Source organism: Phalaenopsis equestris, unplaced genomic scaffold (assembly GCF_001263595.1).
Source record: "Phalaenopsis equestris unplaced genomic scaffold, ASM126359v1 Scaffold000848, whole genome shotgun sequence".
Taxonomy (NCBI): Eukaryota; Viridiplantae; Streptophyta; class Magnoliopsida; order Asparagales; family Orchidaceae; genus Phalaenopsis; species Phalaenopsis equestris.
This window is the reverse complement of record NW_018165288.1, coordinates 281,269-307,949: the sequence shown is the minus strand read 5'-3', so window position 1 is coordinate 307,949 and position 26,681 is coordinate 281,269. Positions and strand designations below refer to the sequence as shown.

Sequence of the window (26,681 nt, the reverse complement as noted above, 5' to 3'; positions counted from 1 at the left end):
TAGATGCTCCGGCAGCCGCTAGAGTTCGATCCTATGAAGGGTCACAACATGACAAAGATTGTCGACTGTAAGGAATAGGAAGTTTCCGGCGGCAGGATACTATAGGGTTTATTTGCTATCTCTGTTACCACATTGAAATTCCAAATAATACGGATTTTTTTTAATGATATGAAAAATGATATAAATAAACTTTATATGAATCCTAGAATAGGATAGACAATATAAAGAAAAAAATAGGAAAATAAAAATATAACATCTAATATCTCCAATCCATCAATTCATTTTAATTATTTGATGATAAAGGAAACAACATAAAATAGTAAAGTCTAAAATTAGAAAAGAAGTAAAATTATATTAGAAAAATAAATCTAATCCTCATAACTTCTAATAGGAATAAATTATTTCCTAATTAACGATTATTTAAGAAGAGAGAGATCAAGGTGGGAATTATTGACAACATGAAGCAATTTTTTTAAAGATTGGCCCTTTAAAGTGATGCTAAGGTGGGTAATTATATTTCTAATTTATATTAATTTTTTTTGATTATTTCTTACACTCCCCAATAAAAAAAGAATCTAAATTGAATAGTGTCGGTTCAAATGAGCTAATGTCGGTCAGTTTATTCTTAAGAAGCGGTGCAAATCCTTATGTGAGTCGAATGGCTTCGACTTCGTGAAATCTAGGCAAAAGGGGGTGACAATGAGGTGAGTGCTAGCAGACTGAGCGACACACAAACATGCTCTTAGCGAGGCCGTGCAAGATTGGGCTGACGAGAACAATCAACTCGAGAAGCGGAAGAAGGTGTGTGTCAGCAAGGAGGAGGCACACGTGCAGTTGAATTGACAGTAGGTGCTGCGAAGCGCATAACTCTCATTGATATTTTATGTAAAAAACACAGGGCGAGGCTAATGGTGCACCTTGTATTGAACAATTTTATACACGGCCTGAAAGGAGAATTAATATGGTGCTCAGAAGACCAATTATTTCTCATCAATGAATTGATGAAAATTTGACCTCAAATGTGAAGCCCTTTTGTCATCTGAAAGCTTTCCAAGAAGTAACTTTTGAACTCATTAATTTGAATTGTCTTCGACAAATATCATCATTTAATAGTTGATACTTAAAGAAGTATTACACAGAAACTGGTAATCATGAAGTGTTGTACCTCAAATCCTTCTTTAAAGTAGGATGCATTTTTTTGTATGTTCTAATATTGATGTTTAAATTTTCCTGAAACTCTTCTATTACACAAGATTGTGTTTCTAAGTTATCATGAAAATCCCGTGATACAGAAGTCATTCAATTTTTATTTTTAAGGATTGCTGGAATTCCTTTAATAATATAGGTTTTTTTCCTTTATATTTAGAGGTTACTATTGTATTGAATGATTATTGAAATTTTCATGTATAGATCACGAGTCCAATTAAATATTTAAATAGAATGATCTGACACAATAGAAGCTGACCCATTACTGCATGTTATTCATAGGCATTTTAAATGAATTGCAGCAATACCTTAAAATGGAAATTATATTTGCTCATTTTGTTACTTTGCTGTATGCGCCTGTGAGAAAATGAATTCGAAAAAGCTTTATTATGTAGTAACGTTCTTTGTAGTATGTTTTAAGTTTGTATGGCTAGGATGCAAAAACTCGATTAAAAGTGGTTTCTATTTCAAGGATGTCCTTTCTTCTATATAATGAACGTATTATGATAACTTTTACCATTAGAGTAGGGTATAACTAACTTAATGTGAACGTGGAAGCAAAGAATCATGTGCATTTTCACTCTACATAATAACAATCAACTTAACCATGAAGCCTTGGTGTGCATTTACAGTTAGCTAGAGAGTAGCCTAGTAATTTGCTTTCACGGTTTAAGGTTTACCTTTATATAATATGAAGCTTTAAACAAAAGAAACTGGGCAATGTGATTTTATGATGATTATTTTTCCCAGGTTCTCTTTATGATGCAAACTACCGTATGTTATTTAACCAACTAATGTGGTTAATGAATGCAGAGGTCCTTGTTTCAACTGATGTAGGAAGGACAAGTCAATTCATGAATTTTACAGAACAGAAACTTCTTTAGTTTTTCAATAATTCTTCAAATTGTTCATTCCTGTGTACGAGGGTATCTTGGTTACACTCTTATTTTCTTCTGAAATATGAAGTTATATTCTTTATGAATGCAGAAAGATTTTGGAAAACCTGACACTTGCCTATGGTCAAATGATATTGAAGAGTGGGTTTTTCCATGCAGATCCACATCCAGGAAATATCCTTATCTGCAAGGATTCAAAGGCAAGTTTGTTGCTTATGAGTCTAGTATAAGATGATGCATCTTCTTTGATCCCATGTTACTGGAAGTATATACCCATATACATGAATTTAATCCATTTATAGATATTATTGTATGAATATAAGGAATTGCTTGCAGCTTAGGTAATGCATGTGCTTCTCCACCCATTTTAAAACTGACTCCTGCAATCATCAAGCCTGAAACATTGCCTTAGTCTACTGCTCGATTTAAATGAACCCTAGCTAGTTTTACATCTTAAAATGGATCGCATGTTTGCTGCTAAGCTGTATCATTATTGGAAATATATAACCGAGGCTATGCGTTCAAGCAGCTATTATAATTCCATTACTGCATAGTTTGATTAGGCTAGAATTATACAGCTTGGTACAATTATCAGAGCCTTTTTCTTTTACTAAACAGAGACATCTTTGATATTTTGTGCTGTTGAGAATATAAGTTGGAATTTGCAAAGGTTTGTAGATGAGATAGTACAATGCCTCATTACGCGCTGATGCTAATGCTGCAAGCAATGTGATGTTATCATGCACTCTTAGTGCATGTTGAGACAACTGGTTTGCATAGTCCTATCCAGTGGAATGTATGCAACATCAAGTGTGTATCTAGCTAATGAGCAATTTGAATAATTAATATTGGTGGGTTTGTATTTTAGTGTTTAGTCCAATAAGATTTATTTCATATCATTCATGAATGACCAAAGATGTTACATATCTGTGCCTAGGACTCCTGCCAATTTCACTGAAACTTCTCTGGATTTAGTACAATTTTCATGATTTATGATTTCAAGCATAGTGTTATTTAATCTGTGCTTTGAAATTTCAGTAAGCTTGCTCTGGCTTCTTGGACATTGCAATGAAACTTAACATCATTTGGATTGGAAATTTTACTAGACTGCCTTAGAGATTTATTTAACTGAGAAAGGAAACTTTGTTAAGCATACACTGTTCGATTCATTCCATATTGAACTTCTATGTTTGCATTACCAATTTTCACAAGTCTAACGTAAAGTAATTGCTTTTTTCCTTTCCTTTATTGAATTTAAAGATGCAAATAATTGCTTGTCTAGATACACCTTATGAGCCCTATTCTTCTCCTCTATTAGTTACAATGCGGGTGTGTGTGAAACATTATACATCTTATGCAGCAATTGTACTGAATTTTGAGGGGATACACAGAAGGCATGCATGACGATCCATTTGATGAGTTTGATTGAATGAATTGGCAAGCCTCATTTATGACAATGAATGTTCCTCTGACAATGGTCTCTACACGATGTAGGAAAGTCATGGCTTCATACTGGACACATTACAAAGCACCAATCTATTTTTTGTTTGTTTCATTTTTTTTATAGTTAGGATTTCATTTTAAATGTAAATCATCTCTTCTATTGTGAAATGCATTTGCTAAAACATACAGATTGCAGGCTTTATAACCTTTTCAATTGTCTTTGGACGTACTTATCTGTTTCATTATTTCTCAAGGTTGCCTTACTTGATTATGGACAAGTTAAAAATCTTCCAGATAACCTAAGATTAGGTTTTGCCAACCTTGTTATTGCAATTGCAGACAAGAACCCTACAAAGGCAGCCCAGAGTTACAGGTTTGACTTTCACATTGAACTATTGTTTTGAAAATCTCTTCTTGGCACCCATTTGTGTGAAGCTAATACAAGCATTGTTAATAGAACTCATCATGGATTGCTAATACAAGAGTTGGTGAATTTTTCTGTTGCGGTTATTTGCAATGGATTTATATTTTTTTTACCTGACGATATCATATAGGGAGCTTGGCATAGAAACTTTAAATTCAGATGATGTTGAGGAACTATTTCAATTGGCCATAAAGATGTTTGATACTAAACTTCCTCGAGGAATGACAGTGCTATCGCCTTTTTCAGAGGATTCGTCCTTAAAGAAGATTTCTGTCCAGGTATGTTATTGCATCTTGGTAGGCTCACTGTTGTAATCTCCTTCCTCGAGGAAGAACTACATGTTTAAAAATTGAATTCTCATTTTATTATAAGAAGTTTCTATGTTGAATTCTGCTGACTAAAGTAGAATTCGTATAAGACCAGCAACATTCCCTAGAACTCTATGTTGAACCTTATTCACATAAGAGCATTGTATAAAAATTGATTTCTTTTACTTGTCAAACTCGAGATTTCTGCTTTTCACATTTCATTACATTGGTTATTAGAAGTTGGTAGGATCTAGCAAAATTCCCATAGCAGCACTTTTCCCCTGCACTCCTTGGCTTTATTTTTGTTTATTTTATTGTTTTTTTAATTGAAGCCAATATCATTAAATAGAGCACATAAAGGGCATTAACTAATAGATGCTCAAGCAAAAGAAAGCCACAACATGATAGAAAAGGTATAAAATTTTATTTATATCTCCTTGTTACATCTAGAAATTTGGAACCATCAGTTCCAGTTTATTTTGAAAAATAGAAAATGAGGGTTGAACAATAGGAGATGAAGCGAGCAAGAAGGGTTCGGTTTGTCATTATAAGAGGTCTCGAGCAAGACATGCATTAGTTGCATTGGAGTGAGACACGGGCGTGGGAAAGAGGAAGGGCTACGGATGGGTGTAGTGTGTAGACCTTGGGTGTAAACCTTGATGGAGTTGGAAGGTGTTACCATGCGAATCGGGATGAACACAGACGAACGGATATTCAAGGGAATATGTGAGGGCGAGAGGGTCGATCATGATGCTCGAGCAGTTTGTGTGCGATTGGCGACTATGAACCTATTGTAGCTTTTCATGAACAATCGAGCATGAGGCGGAACCCATTGGCGAATTCGTGTGCATGCAAGACGAGTGAGTCTCTTCTTGCATATAGGAAGGTTGGAGTGGGACATCTATATGTATGAGATCGAACATCGAATCGTGATGAGTACAGGGCAAAAATATATTTTCAAGCAAAAGAAGCCGTGCGCTATCAATGAGGTTTGAATTCTTTTTAGTTATGTTGATATTCTATATTTATAATATGTATTAATGAGGAGTGATTGATAGCTAAATTACATGTATAGTTCATGTATCTCGAAACATTAATTAAGAAGATAAAATTTACATATGATTACTAGAAAGTTAAATTAATATTGGGAAATTTACATCCACAGCACCCAATTCTTATCCATTTACATATCTCGCACCAAAACTCTCATCTTTACAATCACATCACTCGATTCACACTTTTCAACAGCATGGAGCGGTGAAATTCACATTTTCATGCATAGATAAGTTGTTGTGTTTGTAAAAATCTAAGTTTTTGGTGTGAGATACATAAATTCATAAGAATTGGTGTAAATTTCTGATTAATATTTTATGATTAATATTCACTTAGTGAAATTTGAAGGATCAATATTTTAATGTAAAAATTTTATAAGAGTCTAAATAATAAGAACGATTGAAATTTTAGAAATTTATCTTCAAGTACATTTAAGAATTTTGAGGGTTCATTGATTATATTTATGATATATAGCTAGGAATTTTAGTTAAGATTTTAAATGTTATTAGAAGTAAATTTTAAGGATCACGGATGATGAATATTATTAAATGAAATGAAATTTAAATATTTAAGATTTAGGGATAAACTTGTCTTCCAATTAAAAAGACCATTAAATATATTTCTACACAATGCAGTAATAAAGAAAAAAAAGTCATAGATATATCTATATCTATATTTATATTATGTACTGAATGATATGAAAATGTGAATAATAATAATTTTGTAATGATTGTATGTTCATATTAATTGATGTGGTTAACCTCTTATGGTATTAGTCGGAGATGTTAAGATACTTGTACACATAATTAAACAAAAATATTAATATTGAAACACTTTAACTGATATTATAACAACTATAACTGAAAAATAATAATAAAGGAGAAGAAATTAATAATAATATTAATATTAATAATTGACTTGAGAGTCGTAAATCCCTTTTTGAAAAAGTGAGCGAGAGGGAGAGTAGTGACATCGAGAGAAGGAAGCAATGGTAGAAGAAAAAGGAAGGAAGAGAAAGGAGGAGGAGAAGGGGGAGAGAATGGTACAACTCATGCTTTCGTGTGAAGCCAGCAACAACATGAATAGGGAACAATTGCGGGAATTTCGTGGCCTTGCTGTTCTGCAGAGAAGAAGAGGGGATGTGTCGAAGACAAAGGAAATTATGCCGATGAGTGTGAGGCTCATCTCGTGTGTAGAAGAAAGCAGACATGTGCGTTCTGTGCTCGAAGGTAGTAGAGGATTGAGAGGAAGGAGAGGAAGATCATTGATTTTTGGAAAGGAACCTTTCATGACATAGCACGCCAAAAGAGGAGTCGTTGTTGCATGCTTAGAGCGGTGTCGTAAGCGTGGTAAACCTCTGTGCACAAAGAAAGGAGGGGGAGAAGACTTGCGAAGAGGTAAGCGTGGTAAACCTCTGTGCACAAAGAAAGGAGGAGGGGGAGAAGACTTGCGAAGAGCAGCTTGAAGGAAGAAGAGAAGGGTTTGCTTGCGTGAATGAGGTGTCAGCGTTGAGTATAACAGTGTGGTTTTGTTCTGTGTGAAGAAGAAGAGGAAGGAAATGAGGCTTGCGTGGGCTGGTAGAAGGCTGGGCGAGAGAGGGGAGGGGGGAGTCAGCCGACCAAAGAGAGGTATGTTTGGGTTACATTTTTAATCATAAAATATATATATATATATATATATATATATACATATATCATGTAGATTCAGGAGGTGAGGCATTCCTTGAGATTTGAAGAAGAAAAAATTTTAAGATTAAAAGTTGTTAGTATTTTTAATCATAAAATTCTTACAAAATTAAATTACTGTTGATTATTAATTATTACTTTTAGGAAATTATGTGTTTTAATTAGGCGTGTTGATTTAAAGGTGCAACGACTATTAATTGAAAAATAAGAAAAGAGGAATCCAAAGAAAGAGAAAAATATTTAGGCTTCAGGCGAGTAATTATTTTCTTGTATATATGAAATTATGGTTTATTAATGAATGACCTTAAAAAGTGCTAATTAGAAGAGATGAAATATGAAGGCTTAAGTCATAAATGATTACTCCAAGTTGGTATTGACAGAGAATGCACGTATGCATGATAAAAGAAAATGGTAAATTTATACCTTCAAGTGTAAATTTTTTACGATACTTATAAGTGGAATTTTCAGGATACTTTAAGTATGACGATAATCCTGATATGACTTCTTAAAGATGTTAAAAAGGGTAAATACTTATTGAAATGACCAATGATAAATTTAAAATAAAAGCTTATAGTTTTATTAAGTAATGAATTAATTTTTTTTTATTCATTTATATATAGCACTTGTATATGAACTTAATGCATATTAAGATTAGAATTGCCTACTAAATCATAAATACTTGCTGTTGAATTCAATGTATTTTCTCAAGAAAAGACAATTTGTAGATTGATGTGTAACTTGAGGGATTTAGTTTACAAGACTACAACTGACATATATCATGTTATAATATGATTGTAATTTTTTTTTTGATTTGTTTTATGTAGGTTTAGTGATATATAATTATATGGTGGTTTAGGATGTGTACATACTATGTTATTATTTCCGGATGTTTCGATTTTATGTGCATTGTGCTTGCTAAATTCTTAATGACTATTTTGAATTTTTTGAAGTTTCTAAAAAAATATAGAAAGTTAATTAAATGTTAACACCGTTCGACCGCAGTATCTTGGTTAACTCTTAGCTATCAAGCTAGGTCGTGACAAAAATGATATCAGAGTCAATTAGGTGGGATCAAATGATCAAAAAGAGTCATTAGATTGATTAAGTTAGTTCATAAATAATTTTAATGAATGGTTAAATTGTATATAATTATAATCTTTTTTATGTTATTTCAGAAATATGGATAATCAAGGAGAAGCTCGAAATGTTGTGATTGAAGTTAATGCGCCTCCACAAATTTCTGTGAACACAACAGAAATATTTTAACAAAGATAATCATTGCAGTAACTCAGATGATTAAAAATTCTTAAACTCAGGTCAAATCTAGTTGAGGAGGCCAGATGGACAGATACTTGAAGCTATTTCAGGATATGAGAGAAGTCCGGTGGATGTTAAGAACTGATTGCTGAGAGTGTAAAAGATCTTAGATGAGTTGTTTTATCCTCCAGCAAGGAGGGCTACTCTGACCACTTTTGCAATAAAGGGAGGAGTAAAGAGATGGTAGTGAGGGCAGTTTCAGAAAAAAAACATGGGGGTAGAGCCAGCCACATGATATAGTGGGACACGCTTGTGAACACTTTTAGAGACTAATTCATATTACTGTGACCCATGAGACATATGCATATAAATTTATCCGAATGGTACAAGGTAATCGTTCACTAATGCAATACGAGGCAAAATTTACCAATTTCAAAGCATTTGCCCTAGTTGATTCCAAATGCAGAGAAGAAGTGTGACAGGTTTTAGTCTATATTGAAGGATATGATTGTAGACATTAATTCCTTTTGGGATCGATGATTATTCTGTTTTCGTGGAGATGGCCAGAATGATTGAGCTGGATTTAGAAACTACGCAGAGAAGGGACTTTTAGAAGAGGAGAAATTCAGAGGGATCTAAATTTCATCACGGCTCTCAAGGCACGTAGTCCTTTCAGTCCGGAAATAGAGATGCTAAGAAGGTCAAATCCAACAGCATTAGAACCCAATTTGAAGCCAAGAAGTGTAACTAGTGTGTAAGGTCTCACAAAGTGAGTGTCTGTTTGGATCCAACAATTGCTTTTGGTGCCACCAACCAAGACATATGACGGGGAATTGCCCTTGAATAGGATAGAGGGTTTCAACAGATTCTAGGGGCAGTGTTGCACCACCTTAGAGAAGATTTAGTAGACAAAGGGCAGTCAAATCTTCAAGATCAGTGCAAAATCCAACTCAAACTTAACAAAATGTTCAGTCCAGAGTTTATGCACTTTCGTAGCAGAAATTTAAAGACTCCCTTGATGTTACCACAACTATGTGTTACATTTAAGAAATTTTAACCAGGTACACCTTTAATCATCATAGAATTCACGTCATGTCATTCATAACACAATGTAAGAACTTAAATTTAATAATAAATTAACCTTAATTTTCAATAAAACGGTTTTAATGAACCCAAAAACTACAAAATAGACATAAATACTTGTACTTAGCTAGGAGAGGTGGGACGCCTTCCTATTTGGGCGACAACCCTCTTTCCTAGGGCCAGTCTGCTTTAATTTTTCTCCCCGCTGAATCGGTTCGGTTCAATCAGGAAAACAGTCAGAAACAACGTGTCAGTCTCCTGAGGTTGGGGGAGCTTCGGCCTTATTCGTCAAGGCTTCTGGCTGCAATTTGAAGGTAGCAGAGTTGTTGTAATCTTGTTGGGCTGAAGGATCTTCTACTGTGGTCCGAGAACACCTGGATCCTATGTACCATCCCTCAAAGTACCTAAGGTTATTTCTCTACTTGCGAGCAAACATCCATATCAATCTACCCTTATGGGGGTTCATTACTGAGCTGAGCTGGGTCTCTATGTCAAGCATATAATGTTAAATCCTCCCAAAGTAATCTAAGGTTGGCTCAACCTGTACTGAAATGATGGTATCCTGAATCTTCTTAAATGGGGGTGACCATAGCAGTAAGGTATTGATTGTGATGTATTGAATTGCTCTCTATTGTGACTTTCCAATGTCTGGAATCGGTGTCATGGTCCTATAATGCTTTGTCGTTACCATAATTAGTCTGACCGACTCCGCTTTGCTAGCAAAGGCAACCGTGATCTCGAATTCCACCAAAGGAAGAAGGATGATGCTCTTCATCTCATTGGTGAAGGAATATATGTTTTTGAAAATGTCATATTAAGTTTTACGGTCAAATTGTCACGACATACACAACAAAAGGCAACAAACATCAATGGGCATTACATCACACTACACATAATCCTGCAGTTGGATTCCGATCGAAAACTCGACTAGGCACCTTTGGTCAGTACTGACCTTGTTCTCCCTTAGCCATGTTAAAGAATATGATTGAGAATGCCTTCGAGTCTTGTGGCCCAATTTCTCCACCATTTGCATTAACGTCATGTTCTTGTTGCTCCCGCTATCATGATGAGACTGCATACCTTTTCATTTACAGTGTAATGGGTGAATAATATATGGTGGCAAAACCACTGCGGATCACTCATATTCTCCGTTTGTAGGACCCATCGAATCACGAGCATCTCGCCCTCATCCTGCGGAAGATGATACACCTTAACCTTTTCTTCAGTTACATCCTCGTCGCTAATCTCCTCCACTGCACCCTGCTCAATGAAGGACACAACTAGGCTCGTTAGACAATTGAATGTAATGTGCTCAAATCCATGGCATTTGAAGCATTTTCGGGCAAGGATTGTAGTAGACGTGCTGCTCTTCTCGGGCAAGGATTGTAGTAGACGTGCAACTCTTCGCAAGCTTCTTCTCACTTGGGTGACTCTGTATTTATCTGAATTAGTTTTCTCAAAGAGGTGTGCTCCTGCTGATATCTCCAATTGCAGGTGGTGGTTGCCCACTCTATTTGTGTTGTCTCTCCACCTTAACGCTAAGGCCCGGATATCTCCCACTGAACAGTAACGGTGTATCTGCACAATGTTGCTGAAAGTGGACTTCAGCCCCCAGGTAACAGGTTATGGTTTATTTCTCTAGCTCGACTAACTCACACTTCATCTGCAACTGGTCGAACTACGCTGTGAACTCCTCCACTAATAGGACTCTTTATTGTAGGTGGTGAAGCCTCAAAAATATATAATGTTGGTAATGAGATAGGTATTTTCTTTGCATCACCTTCCTCATCTTCTCACACTCCGTAGTTTTATCACCGTCTTCTCTCTTCCTCTGCAAGTTTTCCAACAACAAAGAGGTGTTTTTTTCTCAATTTGATGGCTACTAATTTTTACTTTTTATCTTTTGTCATACATTTGTACTCGAAGATTCTCTCAACTCACTGTAGCCATTCGATGAAGTTGTCGCGATCCCACCTCCATCGAACTCTGGTATATCCACATTTATTTCGATGTCTCTGTGTCCTCCATATATTCTCTTCTCTCGGTCTCCTCTGATAATTAGGGTATGTTTGGGGCAACTTTTGATTATTTATAATATGCTGATAAACAAATTATTTTGATAATCTGATAATCTGTAGATTATCAGAATAATTTAACTTGTTGTTTGGGGCAGCTTATTCAAAACAACTTACTGACTGCTGTTGTTGGATAAATGACAATTCTGTCTCTGTTTGGTTATGCTGTTTGCAAGAAAACTATATGAGTACAAAAATAGATAAAACAAAACTTACAAATCATTACAGATCAGTTCAAAGATAACATATAGTGCTCACGCTCTCGTGAGTATTAAAATAAATAAAATAAAGATAAATACAACTACAACAATAATGAGAAATATTATAATATTAAATTTAAAACTCTGATTACGTCTGTCCTCAGCTGCACTGTCACCTTGGGAAATCGTCGTACCTCGATTACTGTTAGCAGTGCAATATGTTGGACTGTCGACCCAACAGAAAAAACCACAACGAACTGAAACGCTATTGCGACAACCGTAGAACTGTCTCCCATTACTGTGAGGTTGACGTGACGTGATTAACGGAGCTGGTAGTCTGCAGTAACATAGGACAACTCCGTTGGTCCCCGAAATCCTTGAACTCATGTTGTTATACCTGACATAAAAAATAGGAACCAATTGTCAGATTCAGGAAAAAAAAACCTAAAGTAAATGCATACGAAAATGAACCCATAGTCTAATAAATAAATAAAACTTGGTTGATCAGCAGCCACAGATAACATCTGCGATAGACTCCCTCAAAGCAGTTATCTCGGCCACACCTTCACCGTCATGAATTTCAAATTCATTAGAGTTTATCTTATCCTCAGGTAATGAGTTCCCAACCACAATTCATGTAGGTTCTTCAAAGATTTTAGTTCATCATTGTCAGCCATACTGAAGTGTGTATCTGATTGAGAGGGATGTCGTCAGATAAAGTTATGAAGTGTCATTATGGCCACCACAATATACACCTGCTTTTGAAATGGATACGATGACATATCATGTAGGATGACCCATTTCTTCTTCAAAATCCCAAATCTTTCATATTCCATAAAAAAATATGGCTATTGAAATGTTAAATACGGATATGGGATAAATGCAAATTTATAGCAGAAACCTCGAAAATTTGGGCCGGTCCCAACTGCAAATGGAACAAGGAGAACGACATATCCTGTAAGGGTATGAACCTTAAAAAGTTCAGCTCAAAAAGAGATACGCTAACTTGAATAAAACCACTATTGCGCCTCAACTGGCAATGAAACAATCACATCACTCCCCTTCATTTCAACATTTGGATTTCTAAAGATTTCATAAACACTTTCAATCCCAATTAAGATGACAAGGTACTTAAAAGGCTTAAAACATACAACAACATAAGTTGAGCATAATGTCATCGTTGAGCATAATGTCATCAGCTAGAGGAAAGGATGGGATGTTTGGAAAGAAATGTTATAACAATTGCTAGCGTCTTCTTCCCAGTTCAAAGCTTTCCACCCACGTTAGCTTAGGCGGGCAATAGGGCAACCATTGTAAATTTGAACAGCTTTTTTTCAATCATACAGGGAAATAAACTGTCCAATATGTATGAACTAGCTTTTTATAAACAGCTTTTTTCAAAATGAACTAGCTCTTTATTAGAATCTCAAACTCTACTAAAGAAAGCTCGAGATTTTTTATCAGGCTATGAAGTTTAGCATTCTGATTATCACCAAAGAAACTACATAATGATATAAGGGATTCGTTTGCACTAAATAGATTTACCCCAATCAAATTTTCCCCAAAAATGTAACTCAACATAAATAGAGCAATCCAATCCCAGTCAATTTCAGGACACCATTGCAGCAATCATCCACAATAAGAAAACTTTTCCTATTCTTGGACCAACCAATTAGAATATCACCAGCAAAAAAATAATCCAAAGTGCACAACAACACAGATCAGATAATTTTCTAATGCATTCCAAAATAATCCAATGCATTCCAAAATAATCCAGGAAATTCATCATCAAGAAAACCCTATTTACACAATCAACCATAAAATTGCAAAAATGTGAGAAAGAAAAACATTCCTCACGCATCGACCATAAATCGAACTAGAAATAAGCAAGCAACACATAGATCTCTCCAGGGCAACGATCGAATTGATGTTCGCGAGGGAGGAGATCAGGGAGGGAGAGGGCGAGGGAGAGCGTGAGAGAGATCACCGAAGGGCGAGGAATTCTTTCCATAAACGCCAGTCGTGGATGCTGAACGTGGCTATGCCCCCGCGTCGGCTCTTTATTACGAAGTAACGACAGCGTTTTGGAGCGGCACAAAAACACTCGCCAAAACGCCGCCACACCCGAATAAGCTGCCCCAAACGGGCCCTTAATTTCTAAGCAGTGGGATGTCTTCCTCATCAATGAAATCCTTCCTATGAAAGGGGGTGAAATTCTCATCCATTTCGCCCCTTAGACTTTCCTTGTCACTATTGAGAGTAAGGCCCTTAATTTCTAAGCAGTGGGATGTCTTCCTCATGAATGAAATCCTTCCTATGGAAGGGGGTGAAATTCTCATCCATTTCGCCCCTTCGACTTTCCTTGTCACTATTGAGAGTAAGTCCCCCTAGGGTTTTATCCTCAATGTCCGTAAACCTCCGCTGAAGTCGACATAACTCCCGCTGTGTTTCTTCTCAAGTAGGCTTAGGCATATATTTCCTTGGTGACAATGTTGGAGTTTTGAGTTGGGAGATGAAAGAGGGCGTAAAAATGATTTAGGGTTGTTGATTTTGAAAATTTGCAAGGGCAAAGTAAGGTTAGGCTAAAGTTTGACTATGATTTAGAAATATAAAAGAAAATTTTTGGTGGAGGGGGTAACCCCAAACAATACTAAATAAACAATAGGCTATTGCTGATAAAGCCAATAGGCTATTACAACTGACTTACTGAAGGGGAAACAACAATAACAGACGCAACACTCACGCAACAAAGATTGTAGACTAGGGTGATGATGGACAATTATGTCAGGATGAAGGTGGCGGTGGGGACTTCGGCAGTTGTATTAAAAGAGTGGCAAGCTTGCGGCTAGTGTTGTAGAACTGGACATCTGGTTTTGGGCGGTTGGATTGTTGTCTTGAGGCAGAAAAAGATGGCTTTTTGCAGGATGGAGGGATAGGTCATTGGTTTCCATAGTAGAGAATAATTATGGGTTTAGTAGGCTGCTGGTAGAAATCGGGACGGAGATGGACAACAAGACCGATGGACCAAAACAACAAAAGTGACTGTATGGGGTTGGCAACAGCAAGCTTGAAAGGTTGACAACAAGACGATAACAATGGAGATGAGAAAAGGGGTTGTGACAGCTATGGGATGGATGTAAGACAAGAAGACTCAGATGTAATCACAACCTCGGGATGAGTTACAATCGGAGCACCTTCTCACCTTAAGAAAAAACTGGAAGCTGACGGCTGTCCTAAGAGAAACACAATAAAAATAGAACTCTAAAACCAGAAAACATACATAAATACTAGTAGATAGTTGGAAGGGGTGGGACCTCTTCCTATTTGGGCGACAACCCCCGGTTCGGTCCGGCAAGGAAGTCAACTAGGAAGCCTGTCACAAAAAGAATCTTATCTAGCATCAACAACATTGTCTCTCTTCTTGTACCAATTCTATCCTATCAACCATATTAATTTTTAAATTTTTTTCTTGAAAATAACAATTAAACAACATATTAAATTTAAGCAACTTAATAAAAAATTACTATTTTATTATGCACTAAAGTTTATGTAAATACCTAATATCAGTGTTCAAAGAAATATGCGGATCAAAAAGTAAAATTTACCTTTTTCATTTTAATAAAATCTTTTATTTAATTCTGTTATCAATTATCTTCTTATTTTTGTTTTATTGTTTCATTTTGTTGTTTTGTTTTGTTGTTTTGTTTTGTTGTTGTGTCTAAAGTTTTGAGTTTCACCATTTCAAGTTTTAAAGTGTCGTCCCTGCAACATAGAGTTAGTACACACTAATAATATATAACGTAAATCTCAAGCGCAACTCGCCTAGTGTCTTCAACAGTCATGTAAAACAAAGTTAATACAAAATTATATTTTAATTTGTTGACAAAATTATATTTTAATTTGTTGATTTTGTTTGTTGTATTTTTTATTTTTAGACAACTAGATCAAGATGTTTATGGCTTCGTCGTCCCGGGGTCGTCAAGTTATCCAGATCTACTTAGTCTGAAAGGTAGTTAAATCAAGATCGAAAGATTCTTGTCAGCAACCACAAATTGCATCGTTCAAGAGATTTTCGTAGATCTGAACACTGGGGTTCAAGTTGTGTTCGGTGATCTTTGTTCATTAGGGTTTCATATAACTTTTAATGTCTTTTTCGGATTTTAGGGATTGTCAAATTTTAGTTGTTTAAATTTTATTAGCGGATTTAGTTTTTTTATTTAGTCATTTTATTGTTTATTTTTTTTTGGGATGATCCGATCAGGATTTCATGGTTCCGTTGTTTCGGGTCATTTAGGGTTTGTGGTTTTATTATTTATGAATGACTGGAAGATATTTTGTTAGCAACAATGAGTTAACTTCTCCAAATTTTTTTCTCAAATCGAGTTATATTTCTAGGTTCAATTTTAAGTTTTAATGTCTTTTAATAAGGATTTTATATTATTTTAATTTGTGTTTTGGAGTATTTCATTTCGAATTGAACTGATCTAAAACGAGGTTTCAAGTAACTTGAGTTAATCTAAATTAGGTTGGTTGTACTTCAAATTATTTTTAAGCTTGTTTTAAACATATCCTAATTTAACAGAGTTAACATATGATAAGTTAGGTTGTTCTGATAATTTAATTGATTCAGGCTGACTCGAGTTGACTCGGGTTGGCCCGATGGTGCAGGGCTTAGGTTCAAGATGTATTGAACCTTGGAGTCTAGATAAGTTTAATTTGGGTTAAACTTACCATATAAGGTTGGGTTTGATTGAGCTAGGTTCAATTTAAGTTAAACCTAAGGTTTAAATTAGATTGAACCAGAGGGTTTAGATAAAGTTCAATGTGGGTTGAACCTAAGGGTTTAAGTTAAGTTCAATGTAGATTGAACCTAAGGGTTTAGGTTAGGTCCAATGTGGGTTGAAGTAAGGTTCAATGTAGATTGAACCTAAAGGTTTAGGTTTGGTCCAATGTGGGTTGAACCTAAGGGTTTAGATTTTTGTTTAGGTCTAATATGTGTTTAGACCTAATTTAAGTAAGTTTTAGGAGATTAATTAAGCTTGATATGGGTTAGACTTAATTAGGATTTGAAATTTAAGTAAGGCCAATTTAAGTGAGGCTTAAAAGATTAGTTAGGTCTAATAGGATTTAGGCCTAATTAGCGTTTAAGGTAAGTTTGAGCCCAATTTAAGTAAGATTTAAAGATTTAATTAGGTCTAATAGGGTTTACATCTAATTAGAGTTTAAGGTGTATTTAAGCCTAATTTAACTGAGGCTTAAATGTTTATTTAGATATAATAGGGTTTAGACCTAACTAGGGTTTGAGATGCATTTAAGCCTAATTTAAGTGAGGCTTAAAGGTTTAATTAGATCTAATAACGTTTAGACCTAATTAGAGCTTAATTTGATTAAGCCTAATTTAGGTAAGACTTAAAGGTTTAATTAGGTTTAATAAAATTTAGACCTAATTAAGAGTTTAAAGTATGTTTAAGCCTAATTTAAGTAAGGCTTAAAGCTTTAATTAGGTCTAATAGGGTTTAGACCTAATTAGAGTTTAGTTTTATTAAGCCTAATTTATGTAAGGTTTAAAAGTTTCATTCCGTTTAATAGAGTTTAAACCTAATTAGGGTTTAAAGTTTGTTTAAGCCTAATTTATGTAATGCTTAAACGTTTAATTAGGTTTGATAGGGTTTAGACCTAATTAGGGTTTAACCAAGCCTTCCATTTCCCATGGTGTGCTCATCATTAGGGCTGTAAACGAGCCGAGCCTTGCTCGTGTTCGGCTCGTTCGATATTGGCTCGTGTTTGAAATCGGCTCTTGTTCGAAATGGCTCGTGAACAGTGTGGTAGTGTTCGACTCGAATAATATTTCCTTGTTCGTGTTCAACTTGAAATTGGCTCGTTGAATTTTTTTAAGTAGATGGAATTTGATTATTAAAATAATATTTAATTTTTTAATATAAAATAAAAATTTTTTGTAAAATTTTTCAAGAGCAAATTTGAGACAAAAGCCCAAGATATTTATTAACTTCAAAAAAAAAAAAACTAAAAAAAAGGTTAAATTGAAGACAATTTTCCGCAAATTGAAGACAATTTAATTCAGAATAAGAACCTTAAAAATTGATATTATTTTATAAATTGAAGACAAAAATCTAAGGCAGAGCAAATTGAAGACAATTTTCTGCAATAAAAGATTAATATTATTTTACAAAAAATTAACAAAATAAGAACCATTTTATGCACTTATTCACCATTTTTACAAATTACAAGAATCAAGCATGAAACTCTTGTTCCCCACTATGAGCTCTTTGTTTCCACTTATGACTAGTGCTTCGGGCCAAGCATAGTTTTTTTCGTCTCTGAACTTCTTGGCGTACTCCAAAGGACCATTAAAGTGCGCTTCCCATAAACCTTTCTCTCTAAGGCTCATTTCTTCCATCCTCACTCTATTGAGAAAATCATAATAGCTGACTTGGGCACTATAGATGTGTGAAGATAGGAATCTCAATTTACTTCTTATCTCCTCCACCACCTACGAACAAAAAATAAAAAAGTAAAAAGCTGTAAATCTAATGGTTTTACATAAATTAATTCTGACTTTTACATAGTATTTGAGCTGGTGGAAATTACTTGTTCTTTGATGATTTCTTCAGCTTTGTGTCCGTGTACTGCAAACTCAATGCACTAATAAACCTTGGAAGTGTTCTTTTGGAGCTCTGGGATGAAGTTCAGCTGATCTGGGAAGACCATGGAGGAGTTGTGAAGAGAATTCTCATTAATATTCCACTCAGTGAATAAGCAATCACGCAGAATGGAAGAGCCTCTGGTTCTTTGGCTGATAAAGCTGCCGTGCCCAGTCCATGTGCACTTACGATAAAAAAATAATAAATAAATAATAAAAAAAAAAAAAGCACTTACGATAAAAAAATAATAAATAAATAATAATAAAAAAAAAAAACTCAAAGCAAAAGGTAGATTTATATATTCCTATGCATGTACATAGTTATCACCTAAACTTCAGTTTTTACATACATACCACTTACCTATGCCCAAAAAGGTGTAATTCAACTTTTGAAAGTTAAAATAGTGGTAGTTTTTATGTTGAACATCACAGTATAGGTGTTGTGTATGTAAATACGTAGAAATTGGGAAGTATGCATGTAAATGGTCCTACAAATAAAGCATATGTTTTAGAAATTAATGGTGTTATTGCCGCAAATTTTGAACTTGAAAATGAAATCATTGTTATAAGTGAGATTTTAGTAAGTTTGAGTTTGAAATTAATGTTAGGGTCTAAATACATCTAATAACAAAAGATGAATTTAACAAATTTCTTCATTATTATTTTGGACTTCAAGCAGTCAGATGGTCTAAAATCAGTCCATGAGCATGAGTTTCTTTTATTATGAACTTCAAATCTGCTGTGTCTGGAGGCATTTTTGCAATTTTGATAGTGCTCTTTTTTTTCGTTCTCTTTACTAATTGAGAGATTTGATGGAGAAGTTCAGAGATAATAAGGAGAATCTACATTTGATTTTTATTGATTTAGAAAAAGCTTACGATAAGATTCCAAGAGATATCCTTTGGAGAGTTCTGGAGAGTTCTTCAGAAGAAAGGTGTTGATATGACTTATATTCAAGTCATTAAAGATATGTATACTATAGTTGTTACTTGTGTTCGAACAGGAGGAGAATTGACTAAGTATTTTCCTATTTCAGTTGGATTACATCAAGGATCTTCTTTAAACCTATTTCTTTTTGCATTAGTTATGGATGCTGTTACTGGACATTTACAGGAGGTTGTACCATTGTGTATGATTTAGTTGTTGATATCCTTCTTGTGGATAAGACTATAGAAAGAGATCAGAAAAAACTTGAATGATGCAGGTCTACATTGGAGTCTAAAAGCCTTCATTTAAGTAGATTTAAAACTGAATACATGTAATGTAATTTTATTAGTAGTAGCTTTAGTGACAGTTGTAAGTATGGGTGATGAAATTATTAAAAGTTGTGAATATTTTAGATATTTTGGGTCTATTGTTCAAAATGATGATAGATGGGGATGTTAATAGTAGAGTTCAAGTTCGTTGGTTGAAATGGAGGAATGCTTCGGGCCTTTTGTGTTTCGGGTCTTTTGTGTGATAGAAAAGTACCGCTTAGACAAAGGAAAATTTTATAAGATGGTGGTGAGACCTGCAATGCTCTATGGCGCTGAATGTTGGCCTTTAAAAGAGAAGCATAATAATAAGTTAAATGTTGCCGAGATGAGAATGATTAGGTGGATGAGTGGCTTTGAACTTAGAGACAAAATGCGAAATGAATATATCCGTGATAGGGTTGGTGTAGCTCTTGTGACGGACAAAATTAGAGAAAGTCGTCTTAGATGGTTTGGTAACATTAAACGTCAACCATCTGATGATCCAATTAGGAGAGTAGATGTTTTAGATTTAACTTGTGTTAAGAAAGGGAGAGGTAGACCTAGGAAGACTTGGCCTTATTGTATAAAAATGATCTTAATTTACTAGAACTAAATGAAAATATGACACAAAATAAGACATAATGGAGAAAAAGGATTCATGTAGCCGACCCCACGTAGTAGGATTAAGGCTTTGTTGTTGTTGTTGTTGTTGTTGTCTTTATTAATTGTGTGTAAAAAATGAAATATTTGTAGTCATGAACTATCTACGTTTGACAAAATGATGGAATCTAGCAAAATTCATAAAAAGAAGGCGCTTCATATCCACAAGCAACTAAATGGGCAATAAAATTCAACTTAAAAAATGCCAATGGGAAGAAAATCATACCTAGAAGCTGTCGCTATTCCTCTAGCAATCGGGTCATTCAAACGAAGCTTATCCATCATAGCTTGAACAATATTAGCTCCAAACAAACCAGTGAGCACAACAACAACAGCAGTAAGATGTATTTGCACATAAACAAAACAAAAATGATGTATATGATATTCCATTTTAGTGTGGAGAATGCTTCATAATCAAATTAAAACAATTTTAGTCCTTCAGGGCATGTTTGGGACCATTTTTCTTTTTTGTTTTTTGTGGCATTTACATAAATACAACCCATTTTCTATGTATTTACATATCTAACACCTAAACTATTTTTTTTTTACTTTTATACCGGATTTACATATCTAACACCTAAACTATTTTTTTTTTATTTTTATACCAGCCACATATCACATTAAAAATACCATCATTTTAACTTTTAAAAAGTGAAATACGCCTTTTAAAGCATAAGGTGGTATGTGTGTAAAAGCTGATTTAGGTATTAGATATGTAAATACATAAGAACTGAGTGTTATATATGTGAATCTTCCTTTTATTTTTTCCTTTTGAAAATAAATTTGCTTGTTTTTCAAAATCGTCAAAAAAAAATATTTATATGTTTTGAGTATTTTCAAGAACGACCACCACTAATAAACATACTTTCAAAGTAAAACATAATCAAAATGAAATAAAATAAATCAGAAACATTTTCTTGCGTTAATCATAATTTTTATTTTTATTTTTCATATTTAGACATTAATTGCTTGATTTAACATTTAAACATTATTATTAAGTATGAACATCAAAACAAATTAAGTCTTAGTAATTATATTTGCTGCGGAGCATCTTGGAGCAAAATCTTTCCGCTTGTTATGATTTCAAACTGACCTAGCACACCAAGGACTGCATTGGAAAAAAAACATGCAATAACATATTTTGGAATTCATCTGGAAATTGAAATGCACATTTTCATGCATAAGTTAGAATTGCTTGCAAATTTTAGCCAATCTTTAAGACAATTTTACATACCTAGCACACAGTTTTTATGTTTTATGTAAATACGTTAGAATTATGCTATAAATTCCTATCGCTAGTGCATCCTGGAGGGCTTTGTCATATCCTGCTTTCCTTATTGGATGACTCATAACAAATTTATTTGAAGGAAAAAAATGAGCATCAATATTATGATTACTTTTTTAAAAAATAAAAGTTAGAATGATGCTTTGCAACAGTTGTGAAGTAGGAGTCCCAACGCCATCTCCAATTTGTTCATTGCTGAAAACTGCTTGAGGCCAGATAGAACAACAGTATCCCAACGAGAGGCACTAAACAACATAACAAACTTATGTTGCCTTCCAAAATTAAGATTAACAATAATCAACTTAAGCAACTTTTTATATTCTTATAAAATAGTTGCAAGCATTTGTTGCCTTCGAAAATTAAGAGTAAGAATAATCGTCTTAGTCAGCTTTTTATATTCTTACTTTAAAATGGTTGTAAACTTGTGTTGCCTTTCAAAATTAAGAGTAAGAATAATTATCTTTGGTAATTTTTTATATTATTATCTTAAAATAGTTGCAAATTTGTGTTGTCTTTTAAAATTAAGAAAATGAATAATTTGAAATGAAAAAACATGTACATGAATAAACATTTTACTGCATTTTCTCCATGCCATACAAATTTCCCAAAGAGTTTGCACACATCAGTGGAAGTTAATTTCCACTCCAAAGAATTCAAATAAAGATGGTTGCATAACACCTATAATTCAAATAAAGATGGTTCCATACTGTAGCACGAGATGGAGAACCTGATACATACTCTGCCTTTATGATCATGCTAAGATGAAAACCCCAAATCTATTGTGCTCGAACTCTCGCCTCCCTCTGTTTTTCTTCAAATGTATTATGTGGAAATGTTCAAAAGATATAAATATATATAATAACTGATTAGCTCTTTGACCCTGCTCAGTGAGGCCAAACTGCTATACTGAGATGAAAGGCAAGCTTTTGTTAAATAAGGTTGAAGCATCCAAAATGCTACCACCAATGTTCAAATATTTTATCAAATAAATTTGGTAGAAATATTTATCATCCATAAGATAGTTGCAGTTATAGAAGTATTGTAGAGGAAAAAATCTATTTTAAAAAACTAAAAAGAAAACAAAGATGATTAACCATTGTAGAATATTTAAAAACACAACAAAACACCTTCATGATAAAAGCCTATAGCAATTAGCAAGCATAAAGTTCAACAATAAAAGTTTAGCTAAAATATAATCCCCTGCATGAAGAAAAACCTATAGCAAACATAAAAGTTCAGATATTTTCCACTCCAAAAAATAAATGAATCTGCAAATGGTCCAGCTAAAGTATAATCCATCAACAAAGTATGCCCAAAGTTCAATTAAAAGAAGTGCAGACATTTGGTGGTCGAAATAAATCAAGATTTGTGAACTTTCTATCAATTTACTCGGGTAAAATCACCTGAAGGTGTTTCTGTTCCATTAATTCTTGCTGACAGAAAAGATATTTAAAAAATAAGTGATAAGAATATTACAAAAGGTACACATACGCTAAAAACTAATTCTTGAGAGAAATTACCAAAGTTGTTTTAAAACTACTCGTGGAAGATCTAATCTAACTGGACGAGCATATTAATGCATTCATAGTTCTTGTCAAGAGTAAACTTCTGTAATCATTAAGTACTCTTCCACTGGTGCTAAATGTTGATTCCGAAGTAACTGTTGTTATTGAAATCGACAATATATCTCTAACTGTTTTAGACAAGCAAGGATACTTGAGAGTGTTCAATTTCCACCGCTCAAGAATATCAAAATTTTCATTATTGGTCAAATAAAGACCCTTTTCAAGATAGATTTGTAGATCTAATTTTGTTGGTTGAATAGAACCAGATAAAACAACAAAATTAGTAAATGCGAGTATGCAATAAAAAATTTGTGAATTAACATAATCACTTGACAACTTTGATAAAATATTGTTACTCGTAGAACTGATGCTAGCAACATCGCTTGTATACATATTGTAAATTTCTGACAAAATATCTTCAACTTGTTGAATTTTAGAGTTTGTTTCAAAAGATGAGTACATATTGACAAAACTAAACTGTATGAACTTCATTTTCAAGCGGAGTTCCAAAATAGCTGCGACATATATAAAGAGATTGCACTCACCCCAATATTTATCAAAATTACCTCTGATGGAAAAGTCATGTTTTTGTTAAACTCATCAAAAGAAGTCGACTCATCTAACAATAATTTATTTATAAAAAATATTTAAAGTGGGGTAGGAAGAATCTGAAATAATTTTTATCACATTATTAAAACAACAAGAAATTTTCTGATTTTATCATATTTCTCCTAATCTAAATCTGAAGACAACCAACTGAAATTATTATCTCCATTTGCAAAGTGAGTGAACACATTCCGAAAAACAAGAGCAAATTCAAGCATTAAAAATGTTGAGTTCTATCTTATTGGAATATTAATTCACAAAATATTTGTTGTTGATATCCATAATTGCTTGGATTTCACAACAAATTTATGCAATATTGTCAGCGACTTCTTTATATATTTCATTGTCTCTCTAATGTTATAAATGATGACTTGAATCTCTTTTAAACCAACTTGCACCATAATATGAAAAAATATGAAAGAAATGCCTCTTAAAATGCAGTTTTCCTCTTGTCATTAAATTTGAATGAACTAAGCTAGCACCAACATCATTATTACTAGTGTTGTCTAAAGTGATAGTAGATATTTTGTCATGTATCTCCCAATCTAACAAGCAATGACTAATGACATCACAAGATGAATCTAATTCAATAAAGTTAATGATTTATTTTTTAATATTTCAAGATTGATCAATATAGTGAGTAGTTAGATACATGTATTCAAAAATTTGATTGGAAGTCCAACAATCAGAGGATAATGAGAACATGTGAATATTCATCCATAACGTTTTTTCAACTTCTTTTTCTCAAATTCATAAATCTTCAAGCAATCATTTTTTATTGTATTCTTTGAGACTTTCCTAAAATTTGAGTTCAAAGATTTCAATAGAATGTTAAACCATGCATATTCAACAATACTAAATGGATATTCATGCACTATAATCATTTTGGAAATTATCTCTCGAACCTTATGTTGATCGTAGCTTTTTGGATCATGAAATAGTGGGGTTTCAACATCTGCATCAATATTAAGTGGCATAAAATTTAACATTTTTAGCCTTTTTTTTCAGAAAGATCACCGGTTTCCTTGCTTTTAGCTTTGATTTGTTCACATTCTCAAATATGACGTAGAAGTTGAGAAGTAGTTCCTGTTTTAAATTTTTGAAATTTTATCCGCAACAAATGCATTGCCAAAAAGAAGTTGAGACTTCTTTAATCAGAAATGTTGTCTCCACAAACTACTCTCACACTGTTGATTTTTTCTTCCTACCCTTCTTAGTAAAGACTTATTCACTGCTATAGCCAATGACAACTTGAGGTACTACTTTTGACTCTGTATTTTGTTAAGTAAGATTGACATTTTCATTACTATTCTGCGCTTCTGCTAGCATTTTATTATTGGATGATTCAGATTGTGAAAGATCTAATTCATACATATTTGCACACTAAATGAAATCAAAACAACGAAATTAATATCACTTTAAATTAATTAGGCTGAATAGGGTCAGCCCCCTTTAAATAGGCAAATAAATATATCAACATTTGTAGAAAGAGTGACGAATTAGAAATAAATCAAGCTTTATGCCGGGACAAAGAGACGACTTTCCTTTTAAATAAACAATCACATTTGTACTGCAGTACTGTGCTTGAATGAAGCACACATGTTACCTCCGCATGCAATATTGGAAACTAAAGGAGAAAATCATACACAACCTTGATGTTATACTACATTAACACATAGCAGAAAAACCCATATGATCAATATGAAAATCAAGATACTCAAGATTGAAGAAATTCTTCATAAAAGAGAACTACAATGATCATACACAGTTACAATAGGCTAGTAACCTTTGCAAGGCTAGATAAGTGGCATAAATTATGTCAATAAAAAAGTGATAGACTTCTCATCATGTACGTACCAACACTCAATTTATCATTCAATGATATTTGGAGTAGTTTTATACTTATATAGCTTGACTTAACATTCACAAATGATCACATTGGTATCCATAGGCTCCATGAAAATGTTAACAAATACAACTATTATGAGATTGACTATTTGGTTATTAGCCTTTGCAACATACTATTATACTACAATAAAGAAACTATTCAATACTTCTTATATAGCATCATACTATTATACTACAATAAATAAACTATTCAATACTTCTTATATAGCATTTTAGATAAGAAAGAGAGGGGAGGGAGGGAGGGAGTTAATGAAATAGTCTTATAAAGCATTTTAGTTAAGAAAAACTTTTTCTCCACATGATTTATACTACATAGCATTTGAGGCTCCGCATTAGTTGCGTAAATGTCATTTTGATATAGATATAAATCATATCTAGCATACAAATAGAGAGATGTCCAAGATAACCATCCTTTGAGAACTACATCTGAGTAGGAGAAAGTAACGAAGAGATGAGTTGATGTGCTTGCACTCTTTTGTTCATAAACAAGTTAAGCCAACTTAAAGTTTTAAGTGGAGCCCTAGGAGCATCATGTTATTTTTTTAGCATGAATAAACCCAAGCAATACGATTTGGCGGAATGAGAATAATACATCCATGTACATGCACTTCATAAAGATGCATGCCCTAAACCACCAAAGTGGAACTGAAGTTCAAAAAAAACTTTAGAAAAGGAGATGTTTTTGTTTTGAAAACTAAAGGAATGAAGCATTGTGTTCTTTAGTCTTCACAAAGTCATCCATAAAAAAAGAAAAAATTATGATCTAAAGGCAATAGCTGAACCACAGCACATTTGCTTAAACTTATACGAATCAACGCACAAATGCACAATAGTCGAACTAAATTTCATAATAAAACTCTTATATTCGATCTCATCCATAAAAAAATACCGATATAAATGCAATATGCGAGATTTCGCTGCTAAAACCCTAGAAAGCTAGTTTTCACTAAAAAAATCTAGATAAATCTAAAAGATATTTAAGAAAATTTAAGATAAGAGGCGAACTTGAAGATAAATATGAAATATTAGAGAAAAGATACTCAGAGATAACGCCTAGGTAGCCAAACAAGCAACCAACGAACCACACAAGAATATCGAGCAACCAAACAAGAATACCGAGCAATCGAGCCA

At 33.7% G+C, this 26,681-nt stretch overlaps 1 protein-coding gene across 1 annotated transcript in view; it reads left to right on the top strand.

The window, feature by feature from the left end:
* LOC110031832 (uncharacterized protein slr0889-like) overlaps positions 1–26,681 on the top strand; it is a gene marked incomplete at its 3' end in the record, with an annotated part of 69,302 nt that overhangs the window by 38,512 nt on the left and 4,109 nt on the right. Inside the window, 3 exon segments of the mRNA XM_020735246.1 lie at positions 2,194–2,302; positions 3,800–3,918; positions 4,100–4,247. Coding sequence (XP_020590905.1) covers positions 2,194–2,302; positions 3,800–3,918; positions 4,100–4,247 — 376 coding nt within the window.